This window comes from Gopherus evgoodei, chromosome 8 (assembly GCF_007399415.2).
Source record: "Gopherus evgoodei ecotype Sinaloan lineage chromosome 8, rGopEvg1_v1.p, whole genome shotgun sequence".
In the NCBI taxonomy this organism is placed as follows: Eukaryota; Metazoa; Chordata; order Testudines; family Testudinidae; genus Gopherus; species Gopherus evgoodei.
In genome coordinates this window covers 10,872,134-10,891,850 of record NC_044329.1, presented here as the reverse complement: position 1 = coordinate 10,891,850, position 19,717 = coordinate 10,872,134, and the positions used below count along the sequence as shown (strand labels likewise).

Here is a 19,717-nt window from a genome sequence, read left to right as displayed (position 1 = left end):
ATTCTGAAATACTCCACAAGCGAGACACTAAAACCAATTCTGGTGTTTGTACACAGAGAATGTTCAATGCCCATAAATTGGTACACTCTTCCAGACCAGCTACCAGTTACTATATCTGAACTTTCATTAGACTCGTATTCTCAGCCAAATGCAAAACTAATATGGCCTAGTAATTCCTAGCCTACAAACAGCTGCTTTCTTTCCCCCGGCTATATAAGTACTTATATTAACAACACCATGCAAATATTACATTCTAACAAAAAGCAAGCAAATGTAATATTCATGTATGATTTCATTTCTTCCCTTTTTCAATACGGAGTCAACTAAAAAGTTAGTCATGCTCCCTAATAAACACTCCCTTCTGAAACAGCCCCTGGTTGAAACTTGCTTAGATGCAAAGTTATTCTTTTTAGCTAAACAGCTCTGTCCTAGATTTATACCGTGGGCATTGTATGCGTTGTTTGCCTTATCTGCCTGGGTGTGTACTACTAATGACTGTTCCCGACTCTATGGGACCTAATCTTCGAAAGTTGGGTGCAAAACTACACATGCTTAATTTAGGGTTATATAAACAGTTATGCATGCGTGCAAACCGCATTTGCATGGACATGTGTGCACACAAACCCGGGCTTCTATGTGTGCATTGAGGTATTTGTGTGCCTAAATGGAATAAATGAAAACAGCATGCATGCACTTTGGAAGATCCTTTCCATGGAATGTTTAGCCTAGAGCTCTGACTTTGCTGTGCAGCACAGATAGCTTTACATGAGGGGCTTTTGTTTTCTTTATTCAATAGTAGCAACCTTAGAAATATTGATGCTGGAGAGCATGTCTTCCTGCAATTAAAAAGCTGTAAGATGGTACTGCAAAAATGGTGGGAAGAGTTTCCTCCAAGTAAAATAGGAGGTTGAGGCCCTTTGAAGATAAGTCTTATCTCAGAGGAAGAGAAACTAACTGAGAAGCTTGATCTTAAATGTTAAGGATCTCTTGGGAAATACGACTGTGCCTTCTGAATGCAGGGAAAGCTTCTTGGGTAGGCACTATGTAAGTGTTTGTTGACATTCGTCCTGATTGCAGCAGACATAAGACACAGGGGTATATTTTCAGTTCTGGCCTTTTGCAGAGCTGGGTTCTGAGTTTAGATCAGAACAGCTCATTAATACAAATCCAACTGTAGGAATTTGACATTGAAGAAACTGGGACAAGAAAGAGGTGAATCATTCCTGACAACCGCGTCCAATATTAATAACTTCCCCTGCTTTATTTATATTAGCAGAAAGTTTTTTCTCCAAAGTATTTAGCAAATCCTACCTGCTAATATGAACAATACAGGGCACAGTTCACTGAATCCTGGATATACATTTCTGCAACTATTCATTCAGATTCTCTAATGAGTCAGCCTCTGCTCTTTGTGGCCCTTTCATGTTTGCTTCCTACAAACACTCTTGTAACAGAGTTTTACTTGCACAAATGTTCATGGAGAATTAATTTCAAAGATGCCATGCCTGAGTTTAAGGAATCCATTTAATCTAATTTATTTTTGTGAATCTAACCTCGATAGTGAATGCTCACAAAGAACTGTTCATGAGTTTGAAAAAATTCAAGAACTACTTTCATATAATGAATAAATCTAAGGAAATTGTGATCTGCTCAGAGATATTCTACAAACAAAGGAAGATAAATTCGTAGTTGAAATGATTCACTGTGAAATATTTGCTTAGGTCTCATTCTGGGATAGAGACTTTTCAGTCACCATAGAATTTTAAGATAAATGGCTTCTGTCACACTATGACATCTGATATAACTACATCCTGTAATATCCTTGTTTTTATAACATATAACAGCAAATTAAAAGTACACATATATTCTGTAATCAAATTGTTTCTCTTACCTCAATTTCCTGATAGGAGTTGTTGATCATGGCTATTAACATATTGAGCAGCACCACCACCATGGTAACATTATAAACTCCATAGAGTACATATCCAATATTCTCAATGAACTTATGATCATACTTCAGCACCACTGAGATCACTTCAGACAAGCCAAATATTGACCAGAATAAGGTTTTAAAACTTTCTTCTACCCTAAAAACAAAACAAAAACAATTATTTCACACAGTCATCTCCAGATTGGCAAGACGAGACGTTAATAATAAAAACGACACTTGGCCAGAGTAAATATGATGTCTCTGTGCAATCAGCGCAGGCCGATGGGGATGAATCACCCTGTGGACTGCCAAGTCATATTTCCTGAACTGATAACAATGTGTGACATCCCAAACAAACCCTAAAACACCACCACCTCTGTATCTGCCCCATCTGCTTTTCCCCAGCCTCATTAACTATGAGCTAGATTGGTTTCAGAGTAGCAGCCGTGTTAGTCTGCATCCGCAAAGGTTTCATTCTAGGCATCCGAAGAAGTGAGCTGTAGCGCATGAAAGCTCATGCTGAAATAAATGTATTAGTCGCTAAGGTGCCACAAGTACTCCTGTTCTTTTTATGAGTTAGATTGTAACTTGAACTCTGTACCCCTGGAGTAGGGTGACCAGATGTCTTGATTTTATAGGGACAGTCCTGATTTTGGGGTCTTTTTCTTATATAGGACCCTATTTACCCCCCCCCTTCGCCCGACCCTCTGTCTCGATTTTTCACATTTGCTGTCTGGTCACCCTACCCTGGAGGGGTAGTAAGAACCCCTACAAGGGCTAAATGGACCTCCAGACCTAGCTGCAGGGCTAAGTAGGGATGCTCAACTCATCCATGTAAGTCTTCTCTGAAGCAGGTGGGCAGGGAACGGTTAGGGTGGGAACAGGGAGTGGCTGGACTAAGGCAGAGAATGGTCAGAGCCTTGGTTCCATCCCCCTACTGGTTGGACTTCTAGAGTTCAAAGAGAGAATCTGTGGGGAGGTATTGTGGGTGGAAGGGAATTTGGAGGCAAAGGGTCAAGAGAGTTTTTCCAGCCTGTGGTTTCCAGGGCATGTTTGAAAGTGGAGGAGATGGAGCCAGAGGAAAGGGAAAGGTTAAAGAATAGGGAGAAGAAAGGAGATAAAACAGTGTCAGGAAGGGGAAGATCATGGAGAGGTGGGGTCAAGGTGGTAGGTCAGGAGGAGGGAGATGTGTGAATCAGCATGGTGAAGCAGTAAAATACAGAAGGGAATATCAATGGCTCAAAGGCAAAAGGGGAGGACAGTGAGAGATCCTGGTACAGGAACCACACTTTGCCATTGAAGAAATCTGCTCAGCTCTTTATTCAAAGGCAAAATGACCAGGACTGACCAGTACCCATCTGATAATAATTCAAACTATCCATTGACTTTCAGTGAATACACTCCTTTGTAAAACATTATGGCCTTTACAATTGAGACTGATGAAATGTTTTATATTTCTACAGCAGCTTAACCCTGAGAAATCACTTTATAAAGCAGATTATAGATTCACCACAAATTCCCCTCAGAAAATAATAAGATTTTACATGACCTTCAGTGTCAATTATACCTGGCATAGCAGGAAAACAAATTAATTACTATCATTTAAAGTATAGGAAAGACCACTGTTCAGTTGCATTATGGACAGCTGCAACAACTAAGTATTATCGGTATCACAGCCCATTATACGATCTCCTTCCACTTGAGTACAGCCGTAGTGAATTTATTAACTTTACGGGTGATGTCCTTTGTGGGAATAACTCCACTGGCTTCAGTGGTGCTGCACAAACAAACAGAGGAGTTGGACCTATGAGTTTCAAAGAGATGTTACATGGGATTAGAACCTCAATAAGCACATGCCTTCCTATTCTTCTGCCAAAAATTCATGTTGCCTGTCAATGTATTATCCACCTCTTTCATTTATACTAAATGAAACCTAGAAATTATCAGAGGTTTTCTCACTTCAGGCACATGTTGGACAGAGTTTATGATTTCTGAGTACAGTAGTTGGAACATCTTTCCAAGTTACCAAGCTATGACACTTTTCTATATGACAGACATTTCCTCTTGTTTTAATACTCCTATTTTTGTTCTTTGCATTGATCTACCATCGTAACTACCATCCATATGACAGAGTATTTAAATAATAGAATCCAGCCAATGCTTATTCCATTAAATATTGCACTTTCCAGTTAAATTGCATTTATAGAGCCTAATACTCTGGCTTAGAAGACTGTCGTCGAAGTCACTTATCCAGTTAATAAAAGACTGTAACCACCAACTTTGATCTTTGCAGCAATCTGCAATTAAACTTCTTTTTTAATTTGGAAAGGTTCCACTTGTTTTCTACCCTGCAGGCAATTTTTAATACAATGTGTCAACTCTGCTCCTTTTCCACAACTTTAGCATTAACCTCTGTGCTGGAACGTTGCCATGTTCTCTCTGAAAACTTAATTATTGGCTGTATGTGGATGTGGCAGTACACAAGATTCATGAAGAATTCTAGCAAATTGGTTATAGAAACAGTGTTCCTTTCCTGAGATGGTGAAAGATTGACCTAACAAAATTTGTGCATTTCCTAATTATCCTCCACAACCATCCGCAGCAAAACATCAATACCCAAGGTCTTGTCTCTGATGTGAGAAAACAATAAGCCTGGTGCATCCCAAATGTGGATCCACTGTTTCAGTGTGAAGATGGGCCTGAGTCTCTCAGACCGATTTCAATCCAGATCCAACTTCCCCCAGTGTTCAGGAATGCTCAGATGTGGGGGGGTTAGTTTGCTCTGTTGTAGAGAAAGGAGCAGTGACATGTTGGAGAGGGTTGTGAGAGGTTCCCAAGAAGTCCTAATTAATCCATTGTTACATTTAAGAAAAGACTGCAATAATGCCTCTGTCTGTCATGTTCACTCCCTTTCAGGATGCTGGCTAATTGTATAGTTCCTCGGCCTCAGCATAGCATAGTTATTTTTATCAGTGCCTGTAGTTAAAATATTGACAGCAAGTCACTGGAAAAGGGAAGTGGGGCCCCAGATTCTGAATATCGCTGAAGTTCAGGTGTGTTTAGATCCAGGATTTTGGTCCAGGTTTATGTTTTCATTTGTCATGGATTCTTTCATTCTTTCCTTCATGCTGTATGTTCTAAAGCCCTCTTGTTATGGGGCCTACATCTTGGGAGAGATTCAGGGCTGAAAGAAGCAGATCCAACACAGGGCAAATCATTAGTGTAGTTGATCCCCTTGGCTGAGCTAGTAATAACGGAGCGGAAGCTGGTGGATGGTGTGTGTGTGTGTGTGTGTGTGTGTGTGTGTGTGTGTGTGTGTGTGTGTGCGTGCGCGCAAGTATAGGTGGCACTAAACTTAAGAGAGTTCTTACAACCTCCTTCAAAGCAAAAGCACTGAGTGTGGCACAGCTCTGGAAACACCATTCCCGTCACACTGCACCAAGGCTGTCTGTGCTTCCGGGTTAATGTCTAGCTCACTTGTCATGAGAAAAACATTTTCGAACTCATGAGCAATACTGACTGGAGTAATTCTATTTACAAAGCCTGGAAGGTGCACCCCTGACTTCTGTAACCTAGCGGCACAACTGTCCCCAAAGAGTACTAGGCTGCAAGAAATTGCTTAATGAAAATGAGAGTAAAAATGATCCAGTAGTTATGGTGCTAGCCTGACAATTGGGAGACTCTCGTTTATTTCTCTGCTCTGCCACAGACTTCTTGTGTGACCTTGGGAAATGCACTTAGGGCCAGATTTTCAAAGGTATTTAGGTGCCTAAAGACTCAAATTGATGCCCACTGGGATTTTCAAAAGTGCCTAAGCAGTTGGGCTCCTAACTTCCACTGATTTTACCTTTTTAAATCCGAACCTATTGAAATCGATGGGAGTTAGAAGCCTAATCTGTTTAGCCACTTTTGCAAATCCCACTAGGTATCTGCCTGCATCTTCAGGCACCTACACTTTGAAAATCTGGCCCTCAGTCATTTTGTGCCTCAGTTTCCCATCTATAAAATAGATGCTCCCCTGCCTCACAGGATAAATACATGAGGAATCTGATGTGCTCAGCTACTATGGATGTAGGTGCTTAAAATAGGATGGTATTTTAAAGTTTTAACTATACTCTAGTTAAGATCCAACTCTGGTTTTTGTCTTTGATACATGGGTTGAAACACAAGTTCTTTCCTTTCAGTAGCTGAAAGTGTTAAAAGAAGCAATGGAGAGACTACTTAAAAAAGAGTTCTAATCACTATCTAAAGAAAAACACAATAATACTCTGACTTTCTAAACTGCCTTTGATCAGTGATCTGAATATGCTTCACTGACAATAACTAACAAAGTCCAAGATCCCTACCCCTGTGAGGGAGAAGGTGTTTTGTCCCCCTTACTGATGGGCAAACCAAAGAACAGTGATTTACTCAAATTTACATGGTGAGTCATGGCCTGAAGCAGAATCTGAAACCTAGAGAGAGCTGGTTTCCTATAACGACTATTCTTCACTATATTATTTCCCCTGTTTTAATGTGTTTCAATATATACTTCAATGCACAGGGGTTATTTTCTCCTCAGTGCACACATTATTCCCATGAAAGCTAAATGGAATTTTATGCTTTTGCATCAAGGAGAGACTAGAATCCACAGAATATGTGAGATTAGTTGCATGCTGACTTTGATTAAGCATTATTATTCTATCCATCAGAGGGGTTCCCCACCAGACCATGATTTCATAGAAGTCTCTCTTGCAGTATTCCTCTGCTTGTTAAGAAAGCTCAAGGCATCCTTCAGACTGAGCTTTTCCCCATGAGTAGGAAGTGTTTAGCTCCTCCAACATGAAATACAGTCAATATTCTATAAAACGTAGCATTTTAATGAAGGGAAATGAAAAGAAAACTCTCCAAGTAATGATGAAACTGAATGAATTGAATGAATTGAATTTCTCTTTAGGAGGTGCAGGGAAGAGAAAACCTTAGGCTTCAACCTGATTTGTGATGCAGAATGTAGTATGAATGCAATCAGTCCTGCTTCCATTTCAATTTTGTTTATATAGCATGATCTCAATTATGGACTGTTTCAACAACTGTGTTCTGCATACAACATAAAAAATGAACAGATAAACATAACTATAATCTGTAGAAACTGCAATGAAAATTCTGAAAAGGGAAAAAATTAAGCGTTTAAAATATTATTTTGCAGTTATACAGTTAGCTAAACAGACTCTGTATTTAGCAGTCTAAAATTAAGCAGGAATAGCATACACTTTGTTCCCTTTGTAAAAGGAATATGCATATTTCAGAGACAATAGCACCCTTTGTATGCTACCTCTGATTCATAAACCACTAATGTAGTCAGTGGTTTAGAGTGCACTGTTTTTTAGAGTACAAAACCAACAAAAGTGAACATGTGATTTGAAAGGTGCTGTACCTCACCAGAAGGCGAGTCACTCTGGATATTCACTAACCACAATAATTAGTAGAGCTAAGAAAATAATTCATAGTCCTTTTTTTATTTTTTTACAAATTTAATTTCTTTTTGATGCTTACAAATTGCCCATGAGAAGCTTATAATTTTCTCAAGTGTGTGCATCATTCACTGAGTAATATCACTGAATAGTTCTTGATCTGTTAAGCAATTCATTGCGGAAATATAATATTCAGCCTGTGTAGAGACCACAATCTAACTCCCATTGAATTACTATTATATTACAGCAGTGCCTAGGCGCCATTGTCACAGACTAGGATCCCATTGTGCTGGGCCCCATGCAAACAGAGAACAAAAAGACAGAGAAATAGGGTAGTTTTGATATGAGCTGCAGACCATGTGGTTCTTTTCCTGTTTCATGACTGGGTGAACATATCCCTTAGAATCAGTTTCCAGTGCAAGCAATTGCATTTTCAAGTTCAAAATTTGCTTTCTGTAAATTTTCTATTATAGTCACTTAAAAGCCTCTATTTTCACAACCATTCCTACCAGTAAATGCATTGAAGAAATATTTGCACAACAACCACACAAGGGTAATAATGAACACAGCAAAAGAAAAAACTTTTTTTTTGTTTTTCCCAGCTGAATTTTCACAGAAGCTGTTTAAAGTAGTTGCCCAGCTGCAATAATTTCTTGCTCCTTCTCTTTATGAGTCAGTTAGTGCCATTTGTGAATACCCACCATATTCTGCAGCAGAACTCACTGACAGCTCAGTAAAGTATTGAAGGAAAAGTCTACATGATAAGTAGTTGCCTATATGCTAATGTATTCTTGATATGTATAAATTAACAACACCATAAGATTTCCAGCTTTGTGAAAGCATCTGAGAATGGTCTAAAATGAATGTTAATCCTTGAGCTGTACGGTATATGCATTATTTAAAAAAGACTGCACATCTCCCTTACTAATCACATATTTCACACTCCAGGGTATTAAAATAATCTGAAACAGCAATATGGGAGCCTGGAAATCTACTCCTACTAACTGAACAGCATTAGGAACAAAGTTGGAGGAATGTTCGCCAATGTGAATTTTCCTAACAGTGCTAAGTGAAATTTGCTGGGCAAGATAACAGAATCCCTGACCCTGCAATCTGACCTGCTCAGGGGCACGTTTTAGCCTGGGCAGAGCAGCAGAGGGATTTCATGGGGACAGTATCTCTGAATGGATCAGGTTGTGGGATCCAGGCAGGGGTGAAAGTGAGCCGGTACGGGCCAGTACTCCATACCAGTAAGAACTTGCACGGCTCACATCCAGCCCACATTAAAGCACTGTAATGTCCCTGCTCCTTTTGCCTCCCCAGGGCCGCCGACTGGGAGGAGGAAGGGGTAGCAACAAGGACAGTCTTTTGCTGCGGCAGTGCCTTAAGGATTCTCAAAGAGCTACTGCGGCAAGGACAGTCCTTCGCTGCTCCTTCCTCCTACCCCCGTTGGCGACCCTGCTGGTAGGGTCCATACTGGCAGAGCCACCGACAGGAGAGGCAAAAGGGGCAGGGACATTAAAGCGCTGCCGCGGCAGTGCTTTAAGGATGGTCCTTTGCTGCGGCAGCGCTTTAACATTGCTGCACCCCTGCCCCTTCCCCACCCGGCCACCGACGGGCAGGGCGGGGGGAGCAGCTGCCGTGGGGCCAGCGATTTAAAAGGGCCCGGGGCTCCAGACCCTTTAAATCAATATGGGAGTCCCAGGCAGCATGGGACAGGGCTGGCTGGGGGATGCTGAACCTCGGCCCCACCCCTTCCGCTCAAGGCCCTGCCCCTTCCGAGGGCCGGAGCCGCCCGCCCGTACCAGTAAGTGTCCTCAGTTACTTTCACCCCTGGAGCCAGGCCAAAAGTGCCAACGCACTTCTTCCAGTGGGATTGTCAGATGCTCAGACAGCACACACCTCTACTCTGCTGGTGAAGAATCTGCTATCCTAAATTAGTAACTTGGTACTTTTACACCCTAATTTGAGTTTTGACTTCTCTTCCAAATTCTTACACGGCTTATTTGGGTTCTTCTGATAGGTGTTTACTAACAATACCAACTCATTGCTGGGCAGAGAGATGAGTGTTTGGAATCTCACGAGGATCTGGACTTAAAGAACAAAATCATTTTATTTCCCCTTTGGGCAGGTATCTCCCAATCACCCACGCTCCCTTGTTACAATGTGATCCTGCAACCTTTACTACTGGAAGTAATTTTTACTCTAGGGAATAATCACCATTTCAATCAAGGCTTGTTCATCATTCAAGTGACAACACATGCTGCAAGGTTTATAATGAGAACCTCATGGTTAGTTAAGCTTGTCAGCAAATAGCAATGCTACGCAATGATATTGCATCACTGATGGCCTAAAATTAATTAGCCAACTATTTTGGAAACATGCACCAATGGAGAACCATAGCTGATAGTTGTTATTCCACCAGGCAGTCAGGGGAGATATTGACTCAGCCACTGATTAACTCCTGTACTTCAAGGGCATCGTCTTCTATTTGTATGATTAACATGTCTCCTCAGTTTTCTTTTACATACTCAGCTTTCTTTTAACTTGTTATTAGAAACAGAGAAATGTATTTGCAGCCAGCCCTGGAAATCCCTTCATTAAAATGTTATCTTGAGGCAATAGAAGAACCCTAGGAGGCATATTTTCTTTGATTAGAAAGTTTAAACTCTGTTTTATAAAGCAAATGTTATACTACACAGTGCAGTAATACAGCTGGATCCTATATGTTGGAAAGAATCTGTAGTTCATACGAGACAGAAACTAAGTTGGGAAGTTCCTCACACTGGAGCTAACAGCAGCATCCCTCCATCCATTGTGTAATACAATATAGTATATGAATAACACATCAAAATGCCAGGTCCTGTTTACTTTGACTTAGGTTAGTGCTTCAGTATCAACTTACTTAAAACATTTACTCAACTAAATGTCACTGCAGGGGTTGTCTTAAAGTGGCATCATTAGGTTAGACCTATAAGGGGAGAATATTATATTGCATTCCTCTGACTCTCCTCTGTCTTGCATCACAGATGGGAGCACAAGCAGGGGTGGAATGGCCCCAGGACTTTTCTGAGGGAAGCAATGGGACAACTGTGATAAACTGCCTCTCCTCCTTGGGAGCCAATTTGGAACAGCTGCTGTATGAAGAGAGATTAATAAGACTGGGGCTTTTCAGCTTGGAAAGAGATGACAAACTGGGGATATGATCAAGGTCTATACAATCATGACTGGGGTGGAGAAAGTAAATAAAAAATGTTATTTACTCCTTTTCATAACAAGAATTAGGGCCACCAAATGAAATTAATAGGCAGCAGGTTTAAAACAAGCAAAAGGAAGTATTTTTTTCACACAATGACCAATCAACCTGTGGAACTCCTTGCCAGAGGATGTTGTGAAGGCCAAGACTATAACAGGGTTCAAAAAAGAACTAGATAAGTTCATGGAGAATAGGTCCATTAGTGGCTATTAGCCAGGATGGGCAGGGATGGTGTCCCTAGCTTCTGTTTGCCAGAATCGGGGAATGGACGACGGGGATGGATTACTTGATGATTACCTATTCTGTTCATTCCCTCTGGGGCACCTTGCATTTGCCACTGTCAGAAGACAGGATACTGGGCTACATGGACCTTTGGACTGACCCAGTATGGCCATTCTTATGTATGTTCTTATGGATGAAATCCTGTCCCTGCTGAAGTCAATGGCAAACCACCTGCTTAAGTAAGCATTTCATCGCATGGCTTTGGGGGCCTGTCAGAGCAGACCTGGGGAATAACGTGGCCAACTCTGAGTGGAAGTGCACCCGGGAATTAACCCTAGTTGAAACAAACTCCCACTCTGTGCTTTCTGCCTCGAGGATATATAGCTAGGGAAGCTAATAGCAGCACAACTCCTGAGGGATCCATGCTGATGATGTGAGTGCCCGGAGAGAGGTGTGGAGAGGCCAGCTCTCCTTGCACCCCAGTATGTGTGGGGTTGGGCATGGACTTCTGTGTGGATCCGTAAGGTTTCTAGTTTACACTTCCTGCGGCCTCCAAGAGGCCCCAAACCCTACCACGGGGCATTGGTTAGAAACTCAGTGAGCTCACTCCTACGGTGTTTTCCAAACACTGTTTCCCTTCCTGCTATTTCTGATGATGATGGGACTATGTATCCCACAGTTATTAGATTCTGGCATATAGGACTACTAATTGGTTACCACATAGCTAGTCTCCAAAAGACAGGTGTGATATCAAACATCATAGCTTAACCTGAATAAAGTCAGACATATTTTGAGGAACCACTTCTCACTTATAGTCCTGTTATTCAGCCATTGCACACACTGTAGAGCCACTCAAGTACATTATTTGACGAATGATTTGTTGCAATATTCACGCAGCTGTAATGCAGTATATACAGCAAACAACTACAAAATGCAAACAACCTCTAGCTTTTCAAGGTTGTTGATTTATTGGTTGGGCACTAGAGGGAGATCACGAGCAACCTAGTCTGCATCTTTCCTTGCATCTTGCCCATATGCTGGCAGGATATTAGGCATGTCTTCACAGTGTTCTCTGTTGAGAAATGCACTTGATTTAGGGAATGTGGAACTCCCTGTCTTATATTCCCCCCTGTTATTTATTTATTGCTTTTCTGTAAATGCATCAATAGCACTTGTTAGACAGTTGGTTCTTTCCATACATGTTGCCTTGCATAGCAACCACATGCGGGTGTGAAATTACAGATGCAAAACGTGTGCAATTTTACTGCTTCATCATTTTCCATACACTTTGGTAGAAGTAGCTTTTGGATGATAATTAGGTGTTTAATACCTTCAGTGCTGATCACAAATGCCCCACGGCCTGCTGTATTGACTGCTCTTCTTAAAGGTAAAAATACAAAGGGATTTCTTTTTCACTGCTGTCAAGATAATGTTATGAAAAGTTGCTCTGCTCTTTCCACTCACCTCAAAAAACCATGTTCCTGCTTGTGTTCTACCCTCGAAATTTCAGATTCTGAGTTACTGGGTTTCCTTTTTTGCAGACTGCACACTCTTTAAAAGAGACCTGGGTTATGACATCAAAACTGGAGGCTGTACTACTGGTTATCCAGCCAAAGTCTGAACCTCCCCATTCAATTGAAACAGTAGTCTAAGGTGCAGCACTCCAAGGCAAATAGTAACCAAGTCAAGAATGTCAGAAGTCTGCAATATATTCTGGGGCACCTCTGACCCAGGGAAATTTTAAAGCCTGTAAGCTCAGCAGTAACTGGCTGAGCAGAGACTACTACATTCAGTGGGACCCTATCATAAATATATGGTGGAGTTAAAGGGACTTTGGGAGCCAAAACGGGCCTTGTAGTGCATTGAGGGAAATGAAGTGTAAAGGAAAAGCATCCTGGGGAAGAGGGGAGGAACTGAGTGACTGGGTGGGTCAGAAAGGATTGATTTAGGGGGAAAGAAAAAAAGAGGGGTTGGATGGAGGGTCCTTTCTGCTTATTAAACCCTGCACAAGGTTTTAGTCATGCACTTTTCATTGGCTCTAATGGACTCATGCAGTTAGAACCCTCTTGACCACTTGGAATAATTAAACAATGCAGCAATATAGCGCAAACGACATGAGTCGCAGAAGGCATGCAGGTTACATATGAGGCAGCCCAGTAAGGGATACTACTAGGTCTAGAGGTATAATCTATATAGCCTCCTGTTCCTAGGTACTCACGTTGTAAATGCTGGGTTATATTTTGCACCAAGGTAGTAAGAGTAAAGGTTGAACATTCCAATCATGAAGGCAACAAACACCATGATGAAGATGACCATGAATTTGAAGATATCTTTCACAGTCCTTCCCAAAGAGATCTGAAGAGGGCCAAAGCTTTCATTGGCTGGAAGAATGTAAGCAATGCGGGAGAAGCTGAGTACCACAGCTATTGCATATAGTCCTTCTGATATGATCTGAGGGTCTGAGGGAAGCCACTTGTTCCTGGCTGAAACAATACACATATATAAGGTATTAGTAACAGAAAATGTTAGAAATATAAATATAAATGACCCATAAAATAGGGTCCTGGGTCTCAGTTCTGGCCAGGACTGGAAGGAAAAGTGTAGGAATCTACTAGTAATCTGCAGGTCTCACAGTGGTTTACCAAGATGGATAGGAATGATTAGCCACATTTTTCAGCTAGAGAAACCGAGGCACAGGAAGTTTGCTGTGATTTTATCCAAGGCACACAGGGAGTCAGAGGCAGAACTGGGAATTAGCACCCAGATTCCCTGACTCCCAATGCAATGCATCATCATCTCCTTCTCCAACTGATGTCAGTGGGAGTTTTGTCATTGTGGATCAGAATCACACGGATGGGAAATTTTCCAGCTTTTAATTATTGAATTAATAACACCATATAAATACACAAAATGTAATGTAACCTTCAAGGACTAAACAGCTTTAAAAAAAATTTTAAAAAAGCTCACAGCAAAACCTGTCCTCATGAGATTAGACTAAAAAGATTTGGATTTGTTCAGATAAAGCCAATCGAACCACCAAACCTTTTAATATATCTATATTGTATAAGCTTTTTTAGTTAAAGAAATCTGACAATTAAGCCCTTTTTTAACAAGTTCCTTGCTGATACTATATGCATACAAATCAGTTGTCTAATCTACCTGTTTTTGAATATGCTTTGAATATGAGTATCAAGGGGTTCTTTGCGTGAACTGAGACTCATAACTGAATACAAGGCATCTGACCCAGAACTAAAACATGTGCCATATTTAAAGACACAGGAATAAAGTTGAGTATTATTTGCAGGAACCCAACTGAAATGAAAAGAAGCAGAGTATTCCCTGCAGCATATCTGTGAAGTTGGGTTCCGAACATAAAGCAGAAGGCTGGCTACACTCCCCTTTTAATGGCCTGTTTATATTTAGTCAATATTAGGGGTGTGGGGGGGGGGGAAGTTTTCAGATTAGTTTATAGTTTGTTCTGTATCAGTTTACAATCAATTGTTACCTTATTAACCATTGTTCAGAAATAAAAATAACTAACTTTTGCCTTACTAATTCTAGTTAGTAAGAATTAGTAAGGCAAAATACTGGTCGCACTGAAGTCAATGGGAATTTTTGTCATTGACTTCAATGGGGCCAAGATTTCACCTGTAGTTTTTTAAAAGACATTGAAAGGAAAATATATATTATCTAATCGCACTGCAGCAAACAATTCTGATGTTGGAGAAAAAACCCAATGAGCTTTATTTCTCTAGTGTTTACTTGAGATAATAGATTTAGAAAATAATTTAACACCATTAGTTTCCATTGAAAAGCAGAAGCAAGTGGTTTGTGAGGTTCTGTTCTTTTTCAAAGTTAGATAGTCATATAATTAACAACTAAGTAAGAAGCAAATCATCCAAGTTTGTTTATCCCTCCAGGCAAAATAAATAAATGTACAAATTAGATTCCCCCCCTCAAAAAAAATGTTCGGGTGATAATAGATAGTTGTGTATCAAACTCCTTAAGTAAGGCATATGACCTGAACACCTGAGGATCAAAACAGTAGCTGAATATAAAAAAGACACACTTAAATTTAATTGTACATATATAATAATTGAATTGTTTATGCACAGGCTATTTTACTTCATTTTACAAGACTGCCTAATAAAAAATTGTAAGAAAAGCAACATATAGACATCACACTGCAATTTACCATGAAGCAACTAACACCCATTTTGCATACAACCTCTATCATCAAACACAACAGCTCGATACGTTCTGACTAATCACTTGATTCTTATAATTACTTTTAAAAATGTACAATAATTGAGTGTGTATTATAAAAATATAAGCCATGAAAGTTTTGTAATAACAAACACATTAAAATATAACTTTTGTAACAAGCTTTTGATTATTACATATTATAACAAGCTTTTGATTATCACATATTATAATTTAAAATTTTGTTGTTTAAAGTTTTTGATAAATTTATGCTCATATTACGTGGTGAAAACTGAGAACACGTAGCCTGGAAAAATCACAGTTTTCTGTAAAGCTCTTCCTAAAAGCCCTGGGTAAATAATAATCTGGTGATGGATGAACTATATAGAAATCTCTCTGGTATGTATGTGTGTATATATAAAATATAAAAAGATCCTTCTTCAACCACAGTGAGAAAATACATTTGGATTAAATATCAGCCAAAGGTTATTAACTGGAAAATTCCTCCCCCTCCCCCAGCCCTGACTTTTTCTACAGGTTCTTCCCAAGGGTAAAAATGACAAAAAGTTTGTAAACGAGAAAATACTTCCACAAGATGGAGCTCCTCACCATATAACAAAAGACTTTTTTACAATATCCCAGCAGCAAACCAGAAAGAAGAAAAACAGAATGTAACAATTTCAGGCGTCATCAAATTTTGTCCGGTGATTGAGGGAGAAGCTTATCTCCAAATATTGTGTTTGAAAATGCAATTATTTGTAAATATTATGACTGTGCACAGAGGGCTAGAACTTTTCGCTGTTGTAAATTAGCATTGCTCCACTGACTTCAATGGAGCAAGCTATTCTGATTGACACCAGCTGAGGAGCTGATCCATTTTTCCATCAGTGATTTGGGTTATTTTTAGGCAGGTAATTCTAAATTTGGTAGGAATGTGGGGGCTTGGCCCCATGCTGTGTATCCAACCCCTAACCTAAGGGCAAAGTTTTAATTCATTTTTCAAATCTAAGGAAGGACCATTTGAATCCTAGGAAATATTTTGTCAACTGCATATTACAGCTGTTCCCATTCTCATTATTATTTAGAAAAAAGAAGACTCCAAGGTAAAGATTTTCCAAAGCACTAAAAGTGGTATCCTGACCCCATGAAATCAATGGTAAAATGGGCACTGACTTCCATGGGGCTAGGATTTCACCTAAAGCACAATTTAGGTGATCAACCCCTATTGAAAGTCAATAAGAGTTGGGCTACTAATTCCCTTTTGTGCCTTTGATGATCGCCTCCCAAATATTTAAAACCTATGTATGAGAAGTTAAAGAAAAAATGTATTTTTAATGCATATTTCTATTACAGCTGGTCAAACACTTATGGATAATATTTGCTAAGGATTTAGCTCCTTTTCAGGGCAACAAATCATTCATAAGGTTTTATAGGATACAAGTCTGAGAAAAATTTGCTCCCATACTTGTTTTTGTTCCTCATATGTGCAGAAATGCAATGTTCAACTGAGGGGATCATAGGTTACCTTCCATATGTGATATGACAAGAGATTGTTTCCCAGATCTGGAAATATTGGCCTGTTCTCATAAATTGTCACTGAGGAATGAAAGCAAAGGGAACTCTTGCACACTATTTTGTTAATTTTATCCTCGTCTGAATGCACTTTCTTGGTTCCTCCTCTGCTCTTTTTTCTCAGGAGGGGAATATGTAACCTAAATTCGTTAAATGGAAGCATGCAATATTACTAGTTTGATGTTCCATGTCTAATGACTGTGACAAAGTTCCTCTTCTACTCCTGCGCTTATTGGCAGATTTGCTCATCTCAGTGATCGTCCCCTCTGGTGGAACCCACAGTCTGGGTCAGCTCCTCCTGCGTCTGATCAGGAGTTGGGAGGTTTGGGGGGAACTCGGGCCCGCCCTCTACTCCGGGTTCCAGCCCAGGGCCCTGTGGATTGCAGGTGTCTATAGTACCTCCTGTAACTGCTGTGTGACAGCTACAACTCCCTGGGCTACTTCCCCATGGCCTCCTCCAAACACCTTCTTTATCCTCACCACAGGACCTTCCTCCTGGTGTCTGATAACGCTTGTACTCCCTAGTCCTCCAGCAGCACCCCCTCTCACTCTCAGCTCCCTGCACCTCTTGTGCCCAGTTCCTCACACGCACATCACAAACTGAAGTGAGATCCTTTTAAACCCAGGTGCCCTGATTAGCCTTCCTTGATTGGCTGCAGGTGATCTAATCAGCTTGTTTGCCTTAATTGGTTCTAGCAGGTTCCTGATTACTCTAGTGCAGCCCCTGCTCTGGTCACTCAGGGAACAGAAAATTATTCATGACCAGTATATTTGCCCTCTACCAGACTCCTGTACCCCACTGGTTTGGGTCTGTTACATCACCCACTGATGGGAGTGATCTAAAATATATTAGCCTATCCAGAATAAGATCAAAGACATATGCAGGCATGGTAACAACACCTCAAAGTAAAAGGGAAGCTTTTTTTCATACAAACTTTTACAAATAGGTGGTTCCTTTTTTTATACTAAAAGCCCAGTCCTTGCATCTTTTTATATGTAGAATTTCCATGACTTCAATTGGAGTTCCACGTGCCAAATGATAAGACCATAAAGCTGCCAGCTCAAACATTCGTTAGCACAGCGTGCCTCTTATATTCGAAAAATAGAGCAGATTCCTTTATATGTAATTTAAATTATATTTTATTCCCTTCTGGTTTCATGATTATTAGTTGCTTGGGGTTATTTGGTCAACTTACGATACAATTGAGTCAGGTCTCAGTACATGTTCAGAGACCGAGAGGAGCTTAGATCTCTGTTCCTCTTTAGCTTATGTTAGCTATTTACCGATATGGCTGGAATTGATAGATCTGAGAAGAATAATCAGCTTTAATTTGGAAAAACTTAATGAATGTAAAAAAAGAAGCAAGCTGCTAATTCTGCACTGCCACACACACTAGTCTGAAAGAACGGGAAGGATTAAATCTTCAAAATCATCTTACCATAAGTAAAGTAAGCAATTTCAGGGGGAAGGGTGACGTTACTGAGGTCATCATCCTGAACGTACTGGTCTACGTACTGTTGTGCTTCAGTTGCTTTGAGAAAAGCCATGAATCTTGCTGTGAATGATGCCACAAAGATAGATAGCATCCCAAAATCCAGCAGGTTCCAAAGATGCATGACATATTCGCGTGGACCCTCTTCCCAGATTTCTTTGCATTCTGACCATATCATACCTGAGGGAAAGACATATTTACATAAGATATTTAGACAATCAATCTACAAGGTGCATTCTTTATTGGCTTTAGAACAGTTGCAGTTGGAAATGGAATGAGCTCTTGGGCTAATGAGGATTTTCAGGATTAAAACAAATAATTCTCCAACTCCCAAATGAAATGAATTTTCTCAGAGTAACTGGTTTAGAGCATATTTTCTTAAGCTTGTTCTTTAAAAAATGCCAACTTTGAAGAAGATACAGTCTGGAACCTAAAAGGCTTCCATGTCCATATAGGGTTGAATTGTCCAAAGTTCTCAGTGCTGACCTAAAATGGCTCCTGATGAAGGCAATGATAAAACATCCACTGACTTCAGTGGGAGCAGATTCAGGAGAGCTCTGAGAACTTTAGAAAATCTATCTCACTGTATTCTAATGGAATTAAGTCTCATTCAACTGTTTGGGAAAAGTTCTGAATTCCCAGACCTGTCCCCATTCCTAAAATGAACACAAACCCAATCTTCTGGAAATTTCCTTTGAATTTCCCTCCTGCCCCCCATCATCACACATAAACGGGGGGGGGGGGGGGGAGAAGGAACACATTGTTGTAGCTTTCTGAAGGTTCTCAGTTGGGAAGGGAAGCAGACCCTGTTATAATAATCTGAGAAAGTTAACTCTAGTGTGACCAGTAACAGTAAGTGGTAGATATCTCATGAGGAAGTCCATTCTCCATGAGACTTCTTGTTAAATTTAGAAGTTCAGATAAATATCTACATGTTGGAATGCTCATCCACATTAAACTCTGATCCATAACTCACAAGTCTTTGCTTTCATCTTCAGATGGAATTGGAGCAGTTTGATAACAAACTCAATGTCATGTAGCAATTCTGAATTAGAGATGGGCCTGAGTTGCTCATCTCAGCTTTTTTTCTTTTGAGGGGTTTGTGGGGAAGACATGGGAGGGGGTCAGCTCATTTTAGAAATTTATGGATTGAGATGCCAGAAGGGACCAATGTGATCATTTAGTAGTCTTACCTCCTGAATAACACAAGTCATAGAACTTCCCCAAAATAATTCCTAGAACAGATCTTTTAGAAGAGCATCCACTCTTGATTTTAAAAGCATCAATGATGGAGATTCCACCACAACCCTGGGTAAATTGTTCCAGTGGTTAATTATCCCCACTGTCAAAAATTTACACCATATTTCCAGTCTGAATTTATCTAGCTGCAACTTCCAGCCATTGGCTTGTGTTACACCTTTCACTACTAGATTGAAGAGCCCATTCATAAATATCTATTCCCCATGTAGATATGTATAAACGAGTGGCGGATAGCCTGTGGGCCACACGCGGCCTATCGGGGTAACCTGCTGGCGGGCCGCAAGACAGTTTGTTTACAATGACCATCCGCAGGCATGTCCTCCCGCAGCTC

The 19,717-nt window shown here is 40.4% G+C and overlaps 1 protein-coding gene across 1 annotated transcript in view; it reads right to left on the bottom strand.

Annotated features, from left to right (window-relative positions):
- TRPC7 (transient receptor potential cation channel subfamily C member 7) overlaps nt 1-19,717 on the bottom strand; it is a 116,834-nt gene that overhangs the window by 16,407 nt on the left and 80,710 nt on the right. The window contains exons 6-8 of the mRNA XM_030572436.1: nt 18,073-18,306; nt 13,077-13,341; nt 1,892-2,087 (exon numbers count right to left, since the gene is read on the bottom strand). Of these exons, the coding sequence (XP_030428296.1) occupies nt 1,892-2,087; nt 13,077-13,341; nt 18,073-18,306 (695 nt within the window). The remainder of the gene's footprint in view (nt 1-1,891; nt 2,088-13,076; nt 13,342-18,072; nt 18,307-19,717) is intronic.